This window comes from Helobdella robusta, assembly GCF_000326865.2.
Source record: "Helobdella robusta unplaced genomic scaffold HELROscaffold_13, whole genome shotgun sequence".
NCBI classification, from domain to species: Eukaryota; Metazoa; Annelida; class Clitellata; order Rhynchobdellida; family Glossiphoniidae; genus Helobdella; species Helobdella robusta.
In genome coordinates this window covers 4,435,252-4,451,557 of record NW_008703718.1, presented here as the reverse complement: position 1 = coordinate 4,451,557, position 16,306 = coordinate 4,435,252, and the positions used below count along the sequence as shown (strand labels likewise).

The 16,306-nt window shown below is 33.1% G+C and overlaps 2 protein-coding genes across 2 annotated transcripts in view; both read right to left on the bottom strand.

The window, feature by feature from the left end:
• HELRODRAFT_73661 (hypothetical protein) overlaps positions 1–2,774 on the bottom strand; it is a gene marked incomplete at both ends in the record, with an annotated part of 24,970 nt that extends 22,196 nt beyond the window's left edge. Inside the window, 2 exons of the mRNA XM_009014451.1 lie at positions 1,532–1,630; positions 2,604–2,774. Coding sequence (XP_009012699.1) covers positions 1,532–1,630; positions 2,604–2,774 — 270 coding nt within the window. The remainder of the gene's footprint in view (positions 1–1,531; positions 1,631–2,603) is intronic.
• Positions 2,775–14,484: 11,710 nt separating this feature from the next.
• On the bottom strand, positions 14,485–15,655 carry HELRODRAFT_168614 (hypothetical protein; the record flags this gene model as incomplete). Its single annotated transcript, XM_009014450.1, has 2 exons — positions 14,485–14,608; positions 15,399–15,655. The coding sequence occupies 2 exons, from the start codon at positions 15,653–15,655 to the stop codon at positions 14,485–14,487; spliced, it is 381 nt and encodes a 126-aa protein (XP_009012698.1).
• Positions 15,656–16,306: the final 651 nt, after the last annotated feature.

Below are 16,306 nucleotides of genomic sequence, written 5' to 3'. Positions count from 1 at the left end.
TGCACTCGTACGCCTACAAAACAAAAGAAAAAACTATCACACACACACACACANCTTCACACACACNATTTCACACACACACATCTCACACACACACACTTCACACACACACATTTCACACACACACACTTCACACACACTTCAAACACGCAAATTTCACACATACATTTCACACACACTTTACACACACACACATTTTACACACACACTTCACACCCACACACTTAACACACACTTCAAACACACACATTTCACACACACATTTCACACACACACTTCACACACACACAAATTTTACACACACACACTTCACACACACACACATTTTACACACACACACTTCACACACACACACACGTGCACATGCACACACAAACAAACGCAGACAGGCATTGACACGTGGCACATGTTGTATCTTTTTTTTTAATCATTAGATCCTTGCTGAGTGGAACTCTGCTGGATGTTAGCAACTCTCTACTCGTCACAGAACTAAACAAAGGAATGAAGAAGAAAGTACATAGTAACCGATAAACAAAACAAAAAAAATGAAAAAATACATAAAAATTGAAAACAATACAAAGAAATAAAAATAAAAAACAAATACATAAAAACCGAAAAACAAGAAGAATCAGAAGTTTGTTTTTCTTGCAAGGAAAAACAAGAAAATTTAGTCAACAAAAGCGCCGGCTAATGTAATTGTAAACAAACACCCTTACAAACATATCACTATACAGCCATGCATACATACATACACCTCTCAAAAACATACGAATACATACAAACACACGCACACATACAAAGACACTTTCAGGTATTGTAAGATGTACACAAACACAAACGCGTATATACATACAAACATTCAAACTACTATCTCCACACACATACAAACACACACACATACATACACACATACATACAAGCACACTCACGGGCGCACGCACACACGCACATGCAAACACATTCTCAGGACCAATTAACGTATTGAGAAGAGCTGATGGATGGTTTCTGGGCACACCAAAGAAAGGAAAAGAATGGAGCTGCAAAGAATTATTAATTGTCCATTGTGTTTTATAGCTGATAATTTATAACTGGAGAAATACAAAAATAAGTACCAGCAAACTGCTTGCACGATAGGTAGGCAATGTGTCTGATGAAAGAAAACATATCTGAAAGTTATTTCATGCCGAAACAACATAAATTCTAAGGCGTTTTATAAATCTTAAGAACAATTTCTATGACAAAATTACATGACTGCTTGAAAACTTTATTATCGGGCTATAATACTAAAAACTATACCACAACAAACAAACAAATAAACAGACGAAACAAAAGTATACATGCACACAAACAATAACAAAACACCAACAAACACGCAAACAACAAACGAAACGAACACACACACACAAACACCCAAACAAACAAAACATCAAAAATTCAAAAAAACAACAACAAAACAGCAAAATCACACAAACAAACAAACAAACATACACACAAACAAAACAACAAACACACAAACGAAATAACAACAAACCTTTCTCCACTGGCATGCAGGAGCGAAACAATTGGTACCGCAAGAGAGTAACTGATCCGATCTTCTTATGAGCACACGTTGAAAGTTCTCACAATCCATCTGTTTGTGTGTGTGTGTCTTCTTACGTGTTTGTTTGTGTGTGTGTGTGTGTCTGTGCGTGTATGTTTGTGTATGAATATGTGTAGGAGAATTTTTTTATAATGATGGTGCGATATTGCAATAGTTGTATAATAATAAAAAGGATGAGATAAAGAAGTGTACATGTGTATGAGTTCTGGGTTAGCAATTTTTTTTAAATTTTCACATTTCTTAGATCTCTGTTTATTTTTCATGGTTTTGTGAGAATGATAATGAAACTAACCAACTGAACTATTTGAACTTCTTAGTGTCCGCCAGTCTGCTCATTTGTTCATTAATTCATTCAATCATTTGTCAATCAATTAATTCATCTATCAATCCATTAATTCATCAATCGGTCTTTCAATCATTTCATTCCTCAATCCTTTAACCCATCCGTCAATCAATCATTTAATTTTTTCATTCATTCCTCCAACCATCCATTAATCCATCCATCCATCCATCCATCCATCCATTCATCCATCCATCCATCCATCCATCCATCCATTCATCCATCCATCCATCCATCCATCCAACCAACCATCCATCCATCCATCCATCCAACCAACCATCCATCCATCCATCCATCCAACCAACCATCCATCCATCAATCAATTAATAATACAATCAATCATTCAACCAATTGACGGTCCGAGCAATCCATTAATTAGAAAGAGACATACAGAGATTGTACGTTGTGACGGATTACAAATATGCATGCTCATGGTCAGCAAAAAAATTTTTTTTTAATTTTTATTATTAAAATTAAAATTTATATTAATAATAAAAATATCATTTAATTGGAAGTTAAGTAAATTTTAATAATAAAAATTGTTTTGTCTGTTTATATACTGAAGTGTGTGTGTGTTCTTGTGTGTGTGTGTGTTTTCGTGTGTGAGTGTCATGTATACAAGCCTGTGTGCGTGTGTATGTGCGTTAATATAACGAACTTGACCTTTTGTTGACCTTTATAGATGCATGTCTTCTGAGTGTCTGCGTCTGAATGCACGTCGACTTTATCTAAGAGGCTCAAATCTGCGGCTCTCAAACGAAGGAGATAATTTCTGAAGAGGATTATTGATTGATTGAGTTGTTGGTTAGTAGCTTGTGTAGTTAGCTGGTTGAATGGTTGAATGGTTGGTTGGTTGAGTGAGTGATTGGTTTGCTGATCTGCTGACAGTTTTATAAGTTTTTTAAATGAAGTTAACTACAACTGTAATATATCGTGTAGACGATATATTGATATATGACTGATATGTTTAATGTTTTTTGTTTGCTTGATTGATTTTTGGGTTGAATGGTTGTTTGTTAGCAGGTTTCATGAATTTTCAAACTGTATGGTTGAAAAAAAGAATGTTTTTAATCAAAACAGCATTAAGCTTGATTAAAATATTATCGTCATTCAAAATAAATTGAGTTTATTTAGTTTTTATTCAAATTTTAAATAGATTAATTATTATCAACGTTTTTTTTCATTTTATAAATAAACAAAAATGATGAAAAAATATATTGAAGTAATATATATGATTAACACAATTAGCAAAACTTTAAATTTTTAACAAAAAAAATCATTTCAACCAGAACAGCAAAAAAATTATCAAACATTTCTCATATCTAAAAGCCGGTTGACACTTCAAAAAACAAAAAAATAATACGCAAAAATCTCAAAAGTAGCACATTCGTTTAAATTAATACTCGTCAACATTAAAAAAAACAAACAACAAATCTGTGGACAAAAAATCATAGAAAAAAAAACATTAAAGTTGCCCACAAGAAAATAAATATTATACAAACAAAACATACAAAACGAAATCAAAACATCGCAAAGAGTTGTATGAAAATATAATATACAAAAGAGACAGCAAAACATACAAAAGGAAAAACAAAACATCGTGAAGAGTTGTATGAAAATATAATAGCCCTATCATACATCATCTACTTTGCCGAAGCACACGTAACGAGCTTTTAAGAACTTATATTCATTACTACTACTGCTGCTGCTGCTGCTACTGCTACTACTGATGCTACTGCTGCTACTGCTGCTACTAAACTATTACGGTTGCAACTGATACTTTTACTGCTAGTTCAATTACTACTATTACTATTAAAATTTAGTGTTACCGGAAAAAGACAGAGATGTTTATAACCGCGATAATGAAAAAGTCGGTGATTTTAACAATTTGATTGAGGTAATAAGGATGAAAATAATAAAAATGATAACGTTTTGTTAGTGGCGGCAATGGTTTTGAAGATTAAAATACGGAAGATGGCAATGTTAATATTAATGCTACGATCGATGATGATCAGTCTGATTATGATTTAAACAATGATAGAACGATGATGATGATGAAGATGATGACGATCATAGTAACGATGATGACGAAGACGATGATGAGTCAGAGAGGCAGGCTTCATTCATGTATGTTGTGTCATCCATCATTGCCAACAAACCCGACAAATTGACAAACAAACCGACGAACAATTCTTCAAATACACAAACATACACCAAGTACAAAGCTTTGCTGGAGAAAAACAAACAAATACATAAAAATACAAATACAAAATAGAAATACACAAACTAAAACAAATACACAAATAATACAAATACCCAAAGTATTCTACAGTCTGTGTGTACCAAAACACTATCAAAAATCACAGTAGAGTTAATGAAAAGATGTCTCAACATATACTCAACATCTCAAACAAAAATGAAAAAAAAAATTTAAAAAAGACAAATAAACTTCCCAAGTACAACAAACCAAAAACTCTTCAAACAAATACAAAAACATACATATACAATAGAAAATATACAAAACCTACAAATACAAACACAAAAATACAAAAACTATCACAAATTGAATCAGACACAAATAAAACAAAACAGATCCATGAATAAAAATGTTTGAAAAATTTCAAAGACCATGAAAAAAAAATGAAAATAACATTTGTATGCAAGTATCCAAAACAAACATACAAACACAAAAAAATACAATAACTTGTGAATATAAACACAAAAAGACAACATACAAAACAAAAATATACAAGACAAACATACAAAGACAAGGATATACAAGACAAACATACAAACACAAAAATATACAAAACAAACATACAAACATAAAGAGAACGTGCCATAGTGCTTAAAGGAGCATCCGCCCCCTGTTTTATGAAAATAAAAATTTCCTGACAAAGACATAAAAGCTCCATGATAAAGAAAATTAAGATGACAACGACGACGACGATGATGATAACATTGGTGATGATGATGATAATGTTTTTGAAGATGATGATAACATTGGTGATGATGATGATAATGTTTTTGAAGATGATGATAACATTGGTGATGATGATGATAATGTTTATGAAGATGACGGTGATGATAACTGTCTCTTAAACCATTTAAAAAAAAACTGAAAACATATTTATTCACTGTTAAACTTCGATAATTTTACTTGAGTTTTCTCTTATTCATAGTATTGTAGACTTCTATGTTTATATAATTACGGTAGAGCCTTTGAGAATATTTAATTGGCACTATATAAGTTTCCTATTGGTTGATTGATAGATTGATTGATAATCTAAATGAAGATGATAATGATGACTTCATTGATGATGACGATGATGATAAGGACGATGATGATGACAATGAAGGTAAACGTTTTCCGCCATCATTATCAACATCACGAATATCATCATCATTAACATTATCATCTTCTTCATCATTTTCTTCTTCTTCTTCTTCACTGTCATCATCATCGTCGTCATTAAATTCACCCTCATTAAAACTATAAAAAAAAATAAAAAATATTAGTTTGAAGGAGTAGTTGAAAATCATGTGATCAATTGTTATTTGATGACGACAACGAGACAAAAACGACAACACATCCATTAACTCCGTTTACAAAACACTACCATTGTCTTTAACAACTGCAACAACTACAACAACAGCAACTACTACTGCTACTACAGCTGCTGCTACTACTACTACCACTAATACTATTACTATTACTACTACTACTACTACAACAACTACAACTACTACTACTATTACTATGTAAGTAAATATAAGCTTTGTTGTTGATAGCAGTTAAACATTGAAAGAACGAAGCAGAAAGAACACTTACAACAGCAACATCAACAGAACATGATGGCACTAACAACAGCAACAACAACAACAACAACATCAACAAACAAACCACAAAAACATCAACAAACAAACAACATCAACAGCAACAGCAACGCGGGCATCAGCAACAATAAACCAAGGCAATAACAGCAAAACAATGTAAATTGCTGGGTGATAGTTGAATGTGTTGAAAAAGAAAGAATCTAGATGATGGATGGATGGTAAAAAATGAACGATTAGGATTGTCTGTTTGCTTGTCTGACTGACAGGTGATGTTAAGCTGGTAACTTGTTGCTGTGTTGTTGTAGTAGTAGTTGTTGTTGTTGATGTTTTGACGTTGTGGTTTTGTTGTTAATGTTGTTATGTCATTACATTGTTGTAGGGTAAATGTTGATGTGATTGGGGTTTTTGTTGTTGATTTTGTTTTGTTATTGATGTTGTTGTTGTTTTGAACTTTTGATGTTGTTTTGTTACTGTAATATTGTTGCTTTGTATATTTTGTTGTATATTGTGTACGTGTAGTTGTAGTTGATGTTTTTTTGTTTTTGGTTTTGCTTTTGTCGCTATTACGTTTCTGCTGTATCATCTTTAATAATACACTTGAACGATTTTGTTGTTGTGTTGTTGTTGTTTGTGTTGTTGTTGTGTCGTAAGCACCGCACTTTTGAATTCAGACAATAGTTTTGTTGTCTGAATGTCAGTGCGGTTATAATGTGATGCTGTTGTTGGTGTTGTTGATTTTATTGCTGCTGTTGTTGTTATTGTTATTAATGTTGTTGTTTTTGTTGTTGTTGTTGTTGTTGTAATGAACCACCAGTGTTTTTTATTTTCACGTTTTCAAGTTATCCAAAGTTCAAAGAGTTTTTTTTTAATGGCATGTTCATATTTGCGTTTCATAATGCACTTTACATTTGTGAACTCGATCATTTATTTTCGTTATTTGCAGTTTTGAATGTTCCTCTCGTGAAATTAGTTTAGTGATTTTTGAAGAAACAACAACAAAAAATTCTTTTTTCAACAAAGAAAAAAACGTTTTGAATCAAATTTCACTATCATTATCGTTATAATAATGTTTAATATCGTCATCATTACCATCGCGTCATAATAATAATTGTAATGACGTCACCGTCATCATTGCATCATAAATAATAATTGTAATGACGTCATCAAAATTGGCTTCATTCCAGGGAGGTGATGTTTAGGAAATGCTAGCAACAACAAAAATCTCTTTAATTGCTGATAGGAACGTTAGCTGACTATGTTGTTGACGAGGACAACGATGATGATGATGTTGGTGGTGGTGGTGATGATGTTTATGGTGATGGTGATGATGTTTATGGTGATGGTGATAATGACGATGACGATAACGAAGCAACAACCACCTCACACGCAAACGAAAGAAACACAAACAAAAAGTTAGCAGATAACAAATATAGAAGGATGGATAATCAAAAGTGCACAAAAAACAACATCAAAATATTATAAACACAGAAAAAAAAACAAAAACAAACATAAGAAATACCTAAAAACAAACATTGATACAAATTACACAAAAATAACAGCTAAACACAACACAAACACTACAGCCGAACACAGCAAACAACTATCCCAAAAGCAATCGTACATAACAGATACAAAACAACAGCACATAGCGACAACACAAAAACAAACATAACTAAAACAGCACCAACAAACCCAAACGCAACAACAACAACAATCCTAGACACACAACAACACACACAGCAACAACAAAAGCGACAACAACACAAGCCAGTCAGTATGTACTCTACAATTTTATTGTCAAACTTGATCACAGGTCAAAGTAGGCTTGCTATGTTGAATAAAAACTGCACAACCAGTTATCATTTCATCATAACAACTTCATCGTTGTCGTTGTCATCATTATCATAATCATAAGATCGTCATCATTTTGACATCATCATCATCATCATCATCATTTTGACATCATCATCATCATAATCATGATATAATCATAAGATCGTCATCATTTTGACATCATCATCATCATAATCATGATATACACACATTTTTTTCTTCGCTACATCATCAACCTTTATAAATGACTTCATCAACTTTTTTATCGTCATCATCATCAAAAAACAAACACACGCACACAAACTAACATGCGAATTTACAAACACGCGAACATACACACATACGCGCGCACACGAACCAGCATACTACCAGCCAACAAACAAACAATTGGAATTTGATTGATTGGTTCATCATACGGGTTAATAGGGATTAAAACGGATGCATGTATAGGTGTGTTTGTATGTCTGTGGGTGTATGTGTTTGTGTGTGTGTATATATATCTGCTTGTTTGTATCTGTATGTGAAAATTTTTATATATCTTTGTTGGTGTTGTTTGACTTTGAATTTTCATATTTTATTATAACTTAATAAACGAATTTTGTGTGTGTTCCAATATATGCATACGCATATACAATGTTTATGTGTGTTTGTTTATGTGTGTTTATATAAGCTCATATATGTTTGTGTATGTTTATGTATGTCAAGTTTTGTTTACGTGTTTAATATTACTCGTATGGACGTTCATTGATGTATCTCGGCTCTCAAATTGACGGATGAACGATGGAATGAAGGAGGGAGCGAAAATAAGAGAATTGGTGAATTGAGAAAAAAAAATGAATAAAAGAAAGAGACAGAATGATCAAATGAATGAGCAAAAAATTGATTGAGCGGATGAATGTATGTATTTATCATTCATTCATTCGATCCAACAATCAATCAATTTAACTTTGATGCTGCCTACAAATATCCTGTGCTGGAGTCTCAGGTCTTCAGAATACTTCAAATAATATTACTACTATTATTATTACTACTACTAATACCACCACCACCACCACCACTACTACTACTATTACTACTAATAAGATTATTACTAATAATAATATTATTTAAAGTAATATTTTTTCTAATTACATTAAAAAACAAAATAATCACACAATCACAGCAAAACTTTAACAGATCATCTTAATTCACAACGCGATACTTGAAATGAAGCAATCAAATTGCATGCTAGATAGCACTTCATATGTATTTTGAAAGGATCAGTAACATCAGAGCAATAATTTCAAAAAAAAAACAATCTCTTTACTGCACTTCAAAATTACTCCAACCATCAGTACTTTGGCAGTTAGTAGCGAGCAAGACCTCGCATGATGAATAGGCGTTGTAAATCTAAGCCATAAAGCATCCATCTATTCCTCTGTCGGACTATAAAAAAAGCTTCCTTCAAATAAATTCCATTTCTTTGCTCCATTACAAATAAATTTGATAGTAATGGATCACTTAAGCTTGGAAGGATATTGGTGTTGAATTTATCTTTGACTGAGAACAATTAAAACTTGACAAACTTTACCGATGTGAGAAACAAAAAGTAAAACTGTATGTGTTTGTGCGTGTAGCGAGTGGATAGTCAACTCAACGACAAAACATATGAACAATAAAAATGAAGAAATAATTATAAACCAACACACGCTGTCAAAAATATGTCAGCACTCAGCTGAGACAAAATAGCAGCAAGCATAGAACGAAACACTTTTAAAAATTTAAATTGCGCACCACAGACAAATAAATAACACACCGAGACAAATAAATAACAAACAAGCATAGACAATAAAGCACAATGGCCGTTCTCACGCACGAGAAAAATTTATGACGGCCGCGAAATTAGCCGGGCGATAATATAGAGATCAAAGTCAACATGGCGGACGGAAGGAAGTGCGCATGGAGGAAATGAAAAATGGCGAGCACGCATGTGCTTACGCACTCTTCGATTTATTACTGAGACGTGGATGTGTGGCTGCCGTGTGTTGAAGGCTCTGCTGACTCTGGTAAGCCCGTTCGTAGCCGTGGTGGTCTGTATGTTTGTGTTGTGGTGGTCAGTATTGTTTTGGTTGATGTGCTCAGTATTTGTTGAAGGTGTTGTGATCAGTACGTGATGCAATTTTGTTGGCCAGCATGTCTATAGTTTTTGTTGTCACTGCAATTGTTGTGGTCTCTAGGTTTGTAGCTGATAAGATCAATTTGAATAACATACGTGAAATCACTTGTTGAATATCACCACATTTCAACTTCTACAGTGTTAAAGATCTGGTTTTGTGGATGTCGATGGTCGCCAATGTCCTGAAAGGATAAAGCACGAGAAAGAAAGAAAGATGCGGTCAATTTGTTTAAAATTATTGAAGCTATTATGGGCTTTTGTAAACAAGTTGAGCCGTTACGTTTCTCAAGAGGTGAGTCTGTTGATGTATAGTAAGTAGAGGGACACCAGGGGGTTTAAGAAAATTACTTCATTCTAGTTTACTTACACAAAAACATCATCATTCAATTTTTCAGGGTTGTTAACCTTGCTGAAAAAATTTGTTTTTTGTATTTTTTAAATGCAAAATAGTAAAATTCTACTTTAACCGAGTATCATTTCTTTTTAAACTTTTTGCAAAATTGTTTAAAGGTTGTAATTTATTTTTAATTTGATTGTTTATCAAAAACATAATTTTTTATATTGATTAAATAATTTATATTGACAGATAGTTATTTGAAATAGTCGTCATTACATTAAAAATGCTAGGAATTCAACCAGGTTAAAGATCAACATTCAAATGAATGTTCATCAAACTTTAATCTGTTAAATTTATCCTTCAAAATTGGTGCTCTAATATTATTTGCAAAAAATATTATTACTTATTTATCATCATAACGAACACAACTGCATAAATTGAATCCCAATCAACCAAATCATCTTCATTCTGCCGACCATCATTATTATAAACATCAGTTGCACTGTCTCTATGATATAAAACGCCATTACTGAGACTAATAAAAAATGCATCAAGCAATCTCAGGCAGCCAAACATCCAATCCCACTGAGATTCTTTTATCGGTCGATCAAAGGCGATCACCAAACACAATCCCTCTTCTCTCTCTCACATTCTCACACCTTATCTCGCTATCTCTTTCTATCTTTCACTCTCTTGCTTTTTTACTCTCTTTCTCCATTCTATTCTCTTTTTTCACTTTCTCAATCTCTCTCTTTTTTCTCTTCTCTTTCCTTTACCCTCTTTTTCTTCAATCTCTCTCCGCCGCATTTCCAATTCAACATCAAACAATAAAAAGCATAAAATAATCTAAAAAAGCTCTCTGGAACGTCGGCCACCTTGTCAATCAATCACGACCTCAAATAATCTAATCCTATTTCTCATCAGAGTGCCAACAGTAATGACCAATAGAACAAACCAATGCCTGTTTGCCTGCCTGCTCCTTTTATCTCTCACTACTACCACCACCACTACTACTGCATCTACTACTTACATTAATAGTACTACTACTACCCCAACAAAGTATATTACCGTTACAATTTAGTATTCTATGACACTTAATTAATAGTAATTTTTTGTTGTCAGTAGTCTTAGTAAAAATGAAATAAATAGTTGTGTGAATTATCGCTATGTACGATGACCATATATTATTTGGTATCTATTTAGAGAATTTAAAAATAATTTAGAAACTTTTACATCCAAATGTTCATCAACTGCTCTCATATAATGAACAAGTTTACTTTCAAACCTCTGTCAGTGCAAAACCACTGCCAGCTGACATCGTCATCACCCCATCTCTTTCGAAAGCTTCTATAAATATTTGAGCAACAATCACATCTCGTATGGAAGAACCAAGGAAGGAGCAAATGAAAGAACGAAGAAACGAATGAATGAAGAAATAGATGAATGAAAGAACGAAGGAATGAAGAAATAAACGAAACTATCTTACAAGATGCAAGCCAACCTTATCAGAGGCAGTCAGCTAGATGGGCTCATAAAACTGCATTCTGTCTTTTATTTACAGCCAACTTTAGAGCAAGGAGAGCGCGCGGTTTTCATAAATGTTTTATTCGTATTTATTGGATCTGCTAGAAGCGTAGGTACTACGCGTTATTTACGGCAGGCGATGGTTTTGTGTGCGTGTGTATATTAACGTTCGTGTGTGTGTGTGTGTGTGTGGGTGTGTGTGGTGTTTGTGTGTGTACATGTGTCAGTGACTGTATTGGATGTAGGAATTTAAGTGAAGGTAGATAAATATGTTGACTCGTGTTAGGATAAGTTATTTGTGGGTTTTAGAGGAGCTGCTGTGGGTATGTTTGTTACTGACTGTGCGTGTTTATTTGTGTTTACGTGTGTTTGTGTGTATTTTAGAACGTTGTTTCTATGTTATTGAAATTATATTCAGATTCATTTATTTGTATGCCAGCGTTTTGTTATTGGCCGATACTGCTGTCATGCTCTGGAAGTTACTGAAATATTTTTAAATAAATTAGGCAATAGGTTAGTTGTCAAATGTAACTCACATCATCAATTAAACACATATTAGCTCATAAAATAAAATAAAAGATTTTTGTGACAACTGACAGCTAAATCATGCTGCAAACACAAAACTTACGGGATTCAAAATTATTTATTACGGAATTACAGAATAAAAAATTGCGGAACATAAAGTTATCCATATAATCATTTCATTGTTTGTCTTTTAGATCAGGTTATTATTTAACTGTTCTGTCATATATAATAGTTATAATATTGACGCTAAAATACTTTTTCTACCAAGCAGTCAAATATTTTACAACTCATTTAGTAATTTACAGCAGCAGTAACATCAGTTAGGTAGTAACGTTTGATGGCTCCGTACTTTTATGTGACGGATAGAACTTGAAACGTTTATTTAGACTGTTAAATTTTTGATGATATCAGCACTGGCAAGCCATGAAAAATTAAATAAGCTTTCTAATGCTTTCATGAAAATAGCAATAAAAACTTCGACAACAAAAATTAGTGGGCACTGCGGTGGCGCAACTGTTAAGACGCCTGGCATTGCCTGTGCAGTCAAAGGATTCGAATACTAAGAGAGCCCTGAGTCACATGCCAAGTGTGTGAAGCGCTGTTTTACATGTATCTACGCAGAGCTGCTGGTTGTTGATATTTGGAGAAATTTTGAAAAGAAAATTGTGAGAAAACAGTGTCACAATTAGTTAACATAACAACGTCATCAAAAACACACATTATAAACAAATGATAATTTCAAATCCCCGGAAATAACTTTTCATCATCTCACAACAACAACAATAACAAAAACGACAGCATCACATTAAACAACAACAACAACATCGAAAGTGGTAAAAAAAAGTTTAGGCACCTAGTTGTGAGAATCAAACAACTTGAGAATTAGAGGTAGATGGGAAGGAATGAACTCAAAACCAGCACATTTCGTTAAAATCGTTTTAAAAGTAAAATTTCAACTTGATTTTGAAAAATCATCAACGACGACGACACATTGAATAACTAACCAACAACAACGAAAACAACAACAAAAACATTTTAAATATCTCAGCAACAGCAACAAAAACAGACAACAATAACAACAACATCGTCAGCAACATATTAAATAACTAAACAACAACAGCAACTACAACAACGACTGCGAAATTAGAACGATATTAAATAACTAATACATCGATCGTTAGACAAAAAGGCGCCAGTGAGAAACCCACCGAGGGTACCAACATTAGACTAATAATGACCCAAAGATCAATTATGTTCTAATGCATTTGTTGTTGTTTGTGTTGTTGTTGCTGCTGTTGCTGTTGTTGTTGTTGCTGCTGTTGTTGTTGTTGCTGCTGTTGTTGTTGTTGCTGCTGTTGCTGTTGTGTGGTTTGAATGTGATTTTGTTGTTGTTTGTGCTTTTGTTGTTGTGAATGATTTGTGTTTATTCCCTTGTTTTTGTTTATATTTTGTGTATCTCGTTTATTCTTTGTTGTTTTGTTGATTCTTATGTTGTTGTTTGTAGTGTTGTTTTAATTTTTAGTTGCTGATGTTGATGTTGTTGTTTTGGATTTAAGTTCTTGCTGATGTTAACGCTCTTGCTTATAAACTTGCTTTATGTTTGTTGGTTGTTTGGGTCTTTTATGTTTTTTATTCATCTGCTTATGTTCATTCGTAATGTTGTTATTTCAATGATATTTTGTTATATGACTTTTGAATAAAATTGTTCACGTATTGTGGTGATGTTTAGTCAATTTTATGTTGTTTTTAGTGTCTTTCATTGTTTATATTGTTGTTTATAATGTTTTTTTGGTTACAATTTCACTTTTTATTGTTTTGATTTTATTATAATTTTTTTGTCCCCGCTCGTGTTTGCTTTTCATTCGTTGTCGGTTTCTTCATGAATGATTAATTTGTTGTTGAATGGCGATAATGATTTTTATTATTTGCTCCTTGTTTTGGTTCTTTGTTTTGTTTCATGTTCTATGCTTATAGTCCTATGCTTTTGTTTTTTTGTTGTTTACTTTTTGTATGTTATTCATTTTGATTCGTTATCGAATGATATGCCCTGATTGATGAATTGTTGCTTTATCGCTCACGTTTCGAGAATTTATTGGTCATTATTATTGTTCTTTGCGCATTTGTTTTTGTTACTTCTATGTTTTTTTTCAGAAAGTTTATTTCATATATATATATATATATATATATATTTATTTATTTATTTATTTATTTATTATTTTCAATATTATTAAAGTAATAATAATATTAACTGTTATTGTTGTTATTGCAGTTGTTTGATGCTGCTGTTGTTCCACTTATGACTGTTTTTCTATTTTTCTATTTTTCCATTGCCATCAATTATTTTTCAAGTTCATTTTTCTCCACTCATCTGCACCGGCATCATCAAATGATTCCAAAGTCGATCCATTAATGCAACTCTCCCTCCATGTACAATCTGTGAGTGGGTAGAACCTACAGCTGCCCGGAAGTACAAAGTACAATTTTTATCTATCAGTCCGTAATAGAGTTTCAAATACAACATCAATCAGTAGATACTCATGTTTATTTAGTGTTTAAGCACGGATTTTTAAACACGTTTGTTGATTATCTTTTAAAAAATATAAGTGAATATAATCTTATTTTTGTCATTTTGATTATTCTTATAAATATTAATCACAGCATAAATTTAAAATAGACGTTTTTTTTAGATAAATTTGAAGCTAAAGAAAAAATTGTCAAATTATTTTTTCAAGTTGTGTATTGTGTCGAATTGTATTGTTGGGTGCGGTGTTTTGTCCTGTCACATCGTCTTTTGTTGCTGCGTGTTGGGTTCCTTGTGTAAGCAAACATTCCTAGAACCATCGATTCAAGCGATGCTAAGCATCAAATTTAACGCCTGTGAGTGTAGGTCTACGCGTTTGTCTGTCTGTGTGTCTGTGTTTTATCGGTGTCTTTGTGTGTGCGTGTGTGTCTTCTTGCTTGTTTTCCATGTTTTTCGGAAAGTATTTATTTTTGTTTCGAATGTCCTTCTGCCAATGTCTTAATTATTTGTGTAAGCATTTTTGTTGTTCATAGCAATACCTCTGTAGGTACCTTTGCATACTCTATCAAGCTGCACACGTGTGGAATTTCTTGATAGCAATTGTGCACAGGTGTATGTATGTGTGTGTGTGTGTGTGTGTGTGTGTGTGTGTGTGTGTGTGTGTGTGTGTGTGTGTGTGTGTGTGTGTGTGTGTGTGTGTGTGTGTAAAGTTTGAACACAAAACACATTGAAAATATCTCAATATCTCTGTTTTTGTCTGTGGCTTCACGTTTTGGATGACATTTTTTCACTTCATTTCGATTGTTAAAGTGTGCATTTTTGTGTCCAATTACAGGATTCTGTATGTTGAAGTGGTGTTGATGTGTTTGTTTTAGCACATTTTTATGAACATCAGTTGTGTTCATCTGCGCATTGACGCCTTTAAAAAATAATGGAGTCGTTTTTGCAAGAGCACGTCTAACATGGCGGGATGTCCTCGCCATGTTAGGTGCATACGTTCAATGTTTGTTTAATTATGCTTTTTAAAATGTGTGTTCGTGCCAACGTTTATCAATCTTGATAAAAAAAATTATGAGACGTGTGTAAACTCGGTTTTTGATTAGAAACATTGCAAAGTTTTTATTATAGATTCCCTGCGTACTTGTTTGGGTTTGTTTAATTCTTCGCTGGTACGGAGCAAACATCAGCGCATATGCTCCAACTCAACACATGTGCAAGTGGGAATGTTTGCGCTTGTGTGTGTGTGCTGTGTGATGTGCGTGTGTGTGTTTGTATGGGAACGTAAGTGTTTGACTGTGAGTGTATCTTTGTGTTTGTGTGTGTGTCCATCTGTAAGTTTTTCCAAGTAAGTGTGTTAGAGTTGTTGAGTGTGAATTTGTGTGTGTGAGAAAGAAAGAAAGAAGAAAAAATGAGAGAGAGAAAGAGAAAAAAAAATGGGAAAGAGAGTGAAAGAGAGACAGTGTGTGTGAATAGCTTCTAAACATTATTGAATTAATAATGTAGCCATGCGTCATAGTTCAATTATCAGGAGTCAAACAGCTCTGCTCCGTGTCTTCCATGCACTTTTTACAACTTTTTGTTACAACTATCTGTTTGCCGAGCTGTGTGTGTTAGTAATTTGTTTTAGATTTGTG